The 4304-nt window shown below is 44.7% G+C and overlaps 1 protein-coding gene across 1 annotated transcript in view; it reads right to left on the bottom strand.

The window, feature by feature from the left end:
* Window positions 1-1360: 1360 nt before the first annotated feature.
* The window catches only part of LOC129818056 (interleukin-11 receptor subunit alpha-like), an 87060-nt gene continuing 84116 nt past the window's right edge, over window positions 1361-4304 (bottom strand). Inside the window, exon 12 of the mRNA XM_055873593.1 lies at window positions 1361-2655. Within this exon, the coding sequence (XP_055729568.1) occupies window positions 2617-2655 (39 nt within the window). The 3' untranslated portion in view covers window positions 1361-2616. The remainder of the gene's footprint in view (window positions 2656-4304) is intronic.

The following is a 4304-nucleotide window of genomic DNA, read 5'->3' as shown; positions in this document are numbered from 1 at the left end:
ACTAAATGGCGACAGCTGTAGGATTCAGTATGTTATGGAAACTGAATGGCGACAGCTGTAGGATTCAGTATGTTATGGAAACTGAATGGCGACAGCTGTAGGATTCAGTATGTTATGGAAACTGAAGGGCGACAGCTGTAGGATTCAGTATGTTATGGAAACTGAATGGCGACAGCTGTAGGATTCAGTAGGTTATGGAAACTGAAGGGCGACAGCTGTAGGATTCAGTATGTTATGGAAACTGAATGGCGACAGCTGTAGGATTCAGTATGTTATGGAAACTGAATGGCGACAGCTGTAGGATTCAGTAGGTTATGGAAACTGAAGGGCGACAGCTGTAGGATTCAGTAGGTTATGGAAACTGACTGGCGACAGCTGTAGGATTCAGTATGTTATGGAAACTGAAGGGCGACAGCTGTAGGATTCAGTATGTTATGGAAACTGAAGGGCGACAGCTGTAGGATTCAGTATGTTATGGAAACTGAATGGCGACAGCTGTAGGATTCAGTATGTTATGGAAACTGAATGGCGACAGCTGTAGGATTCAGTATGTTATGGAAACTGAATGGCGACAGCTGTAGGATTCAGTATGTTATGGAAACTGAATGGCGACAGCTGTAGGATTCAGTATGTTATGGAAACTGAATGGCGACAGCTGTAGGATTCAGTATGTTATGGAAACTGAATGGCGACAGCTGTAGGATTCAGTATGTTATGGAAACTGAATGGCGACAGCTGTAGGATTCAGTATGTTATGGAAACTGAATGGCGACAGCTGTAGGATTCAGTATGTTATGGAAACTGAATGGCGACAGCTGTAGGATTCAGTATGTTATGGAAACTGAATGGCGACAGCTGTAGGATTCAGTATGTTATGGAAACTGAATGGCGACAGCTGTAGGATTCAGTATGTTATGGAAACTAAATGGCGACAGCTGTAGGATTCAATATGTTATGGAAACTGAATGGCGACAGCTGTAGGATTCAGTATGTTATGGAAACTGAATGGCGACAGCTGTAGGATTCAATATGTTATGGAAACTGAATGGCGACAGCTGTAGGATTCAGTATGTTATGGAAACTGAATGGCGACAGCTGTAGGATTCAGTATGTTATGGAAACTGAATGGCGACAGCTGTAGGATTCAGTATGTTATGGAAACTATTGACTACCTCTGAGAACATCTTAGATAGACATTCTTTCACAATAAAAAAAGGGGAGGTATGATATTGTGTCTAACTTTCTCACTCATTGTTATTCAGGACTATCTGTAGTACCAGTAACATCCACATGCATGTAGAAGTGTTTAGAAACATGATATCCTTATTTCAAATAAAAGTGACTCCAAAATGACACAATACATTATTTACCATTCGTTATTATTGGGTAAAAGTTCTGAAACACAACCAAAACAAATAGCAAATGCATCCAACAATAAAAATGTCAACTGTCCCAATTATTTTGGAGCTCACTGTATTTAGGGCACAGGGTGCCATTTGGGATGTAGAGGAACACACTGGGACATCGACTGCATTAGAGCTTCATATCATTGACTGGGGAACGGTGCACAGTGGAACAACCTCTAAAAACACCAGAATATATACGTGAACTACATTTAATGCTGTTGGTTACGACAGAACACAGAAGAAGCCAATAGGATCCATGCATAGCTGCTAGCTGGAGAGAACCGCACAGTCCATCAAAAAGACACCCAGCGGAGGCTTTCACTTTGAGTAAAGGCACCTGGTGTTTCCCATGACGACACAGCGATGTAAAGAACCAACGAATAACATCGCTGTCACTGTCATTAGAGCAGAATAATGCCGTGTGATGTTGTGACATGGGACGGAGGTGAACTGATGTCATGCTGCTTGTATCTGAAGTGGTAGAGACCGCTCATAATGGGTGACGACGTCAGTTACCACTTCAGGTCTTCTTGCCCAGGTGGGGCCACATCACTTCTGGTGGGGGTCGGGGGGAGAGCATAACTGTTCCCAGACCAATGTGACCTCAAGCTACCCACATACCCACATTAAGTTATGACATCATCCTGACACTGTCTGTGACTGGTCAGCGTGGAAATGACAGGACTCCTCTTTCTCATCCAATGACCAATAGCAGAAGCCTTGCAGAGTGTTCCCTCTCTTCTTCTGCTGAAGTCAAGTGAATGACAACCTGTCTATAACCTGTTTATAACCTGTCTATAACCTCTCAATAATCTGTCTATAACCTCTTTATAACCTGTCTATAACCTGTCTATATTGCCAACATAAATCGGTAATACTTTTTGCTTTAGCAAATTGGAAAACTCTGTCTCTTCTTCTCCTTCAGCATTCCAATGGTCACAATATGAGTGAAATGAATAAAGGACCATCGTCAGGAACACAATGTGAACCTTGTTCAGTCAGTCAGGGGAGGAGACAGACAGATACTAATCCCTCCTTCCTTTGACTTCATGTTTACTGGTGCTGTACTGTCACTGAGGCCCACAACCAATCAGAAGAGGTTCAACTCCAGTGGGAGGAGTCAGTCAGTCGGTCCATCATGTCTGTCTATCGGCAGGCAGCGACCAGGCCAAGCACTCACTCCAGATGGGTTGTTGGCAGCGTGGTGAGTCTATGGTATGGCCTGGTGGAGAGGACGGGCCAACCTAGGCTGAGGAGAGAAGGGAGGAGGAAGAGGATGACGGAAGTTGTAGAGAACAGGAGAGGAAGGAGGAGAAGAGAGAGGATGAGGAAAGAGAGGAGGAGAGAAGAGAAGAGAGGAGAGGAGGAAAGAGAGGAGAGGAGGATAGGAGAGAAGAGAGGAGGAAAGAAAGGAGGAGAGAAGAGAGGAGGAAAGAGAGAAGGAGAGAAGAGAGGAGGATGAAAGAGGAGGAGAGGAGAAGAGAGAAGGAGAGAAGAGAGGAGGAGAGAAGGAAAGAAGAGAGGAGAGGAGGAAAGAAGAGAGAAGGAGAGAAGAGAGGAGGAGAGAAGAGAGGAGGAGAGAAGAGAGGAGGAGAGACGAGAGGAGGAGAGACGAGAGGAGGAGAGACGAGAGGAGGAGAGACGAAAGGAGGAGAGACGAAAGGAGGAGAGAAGAGGAGAGGAGAGAAGAGAGGAGGAGAGACGAGAGGAGGAGAGACGAAAGGAGGAGAGAAGAGAGGAGGAGAGAAGAGAGGAGGAGAGAAGAGAGGAGGAGAGAAGAGAGGAGGAGAGACGAAAGGAGGAGAGAAGAGGAGAGGAGAGAAGAGAGGAGGAGAGACGAAAGGAGGAGAGACGAAAGGAGGAGAGACGAAAGGAGGAGAGACGAAAGGAGGAGAGACGAAAGGAGGAGAGAAGAGAGGAGGAGAGAAGAGAGGAGGAGAGAAGAGAGGAGGAGAGAAGAGAGGAGGAGAGGAGGAGAAGAGAGAAGGAGAGAAGAGGACAAGAGAAGGAAAAGAGGAACAACACAGAAATCACCTCATAGTTAAGGTTTTAGTCAAAACCATATAAAACAGACAGAGACATAGTTAAGGTTTTAGTCGAAACAATGGCTGCTCAGCGTTGTAGTACAAGTTATACTACAGAGTTACAGGTTTATAGTAACAGCTCTGGTGGACATTCCTGCATACCAAGTATTACGCTCCTCACAACTTTAGATATCTGTGGCGTTGTGTGACTAAACTGCACATTTCTGGGTTCTTTTATTTCAGCTCATGAAACCCACACTTTACATGTTGAGTTTATATTTATATGTATGGTTGAAGATCCCGGCTGTAGGCCACTCAGTGCTGGTTGTGTATTACCGTGCAGCACATTGGAGCAGGACACCCGGCCCTACTGCACAGAAAAACTCAACTTCTACTGTTTCACTATTTCAGCCAGAGACAACATCCCCATAACTAACCCTCATATTCCCCAACCTCCACACCCTGCCCCAGAGGACGTGCTGCCCTAGAACAACCCAGACATTATCCAGGGTAATAAACCTGTCCTGATTTAGAACAACCTAGACATTATGCAGCATTATCCAGGCTAATAAACCTGTCCTGATTTAGAACAACCTAGACATTATGCAGCATTATCCAGGCTAATAAACCTGTCCTGATCTAGAACAACCTAGACATTATGCAGCATTATCCAGGCTAATAAACCTGTCCTGATTTAGAACAACCTAGACATTATGCAGCATTATCCAGGCTAATAAACCTGTCCTGCCCTAGAACAACCTAGACATTATGCAGCATTATCCAGGCTAATAAACCTGTCCTGATTTAGAACAACCTAGACATTATGCAGCATTATCCAAGCTAATAAACCTGTCCTGATTTAGAACAACCTAGA

Source organism: Salvelinus fontinalis, chromosome 21 (assembly GCF_029448725.1).
Source record: "Salvelinus fontinalis isolate EN_2023a chromosome 21, ASM2944872v1, whole genome shotgun sequence".
Classification (NCBI taxonomy): domain Eukaryota; kingdom Metazoa; phylum Chordata; class Actinopteri; order Salmoniformes; family Salmonidae; genus Salvelinus; species Salvelinus fontinalis.
Note: the sequence above shows the minus strand (reverse complement) of the source record. Positions and strands in the feature narration are given on the sequence as shown.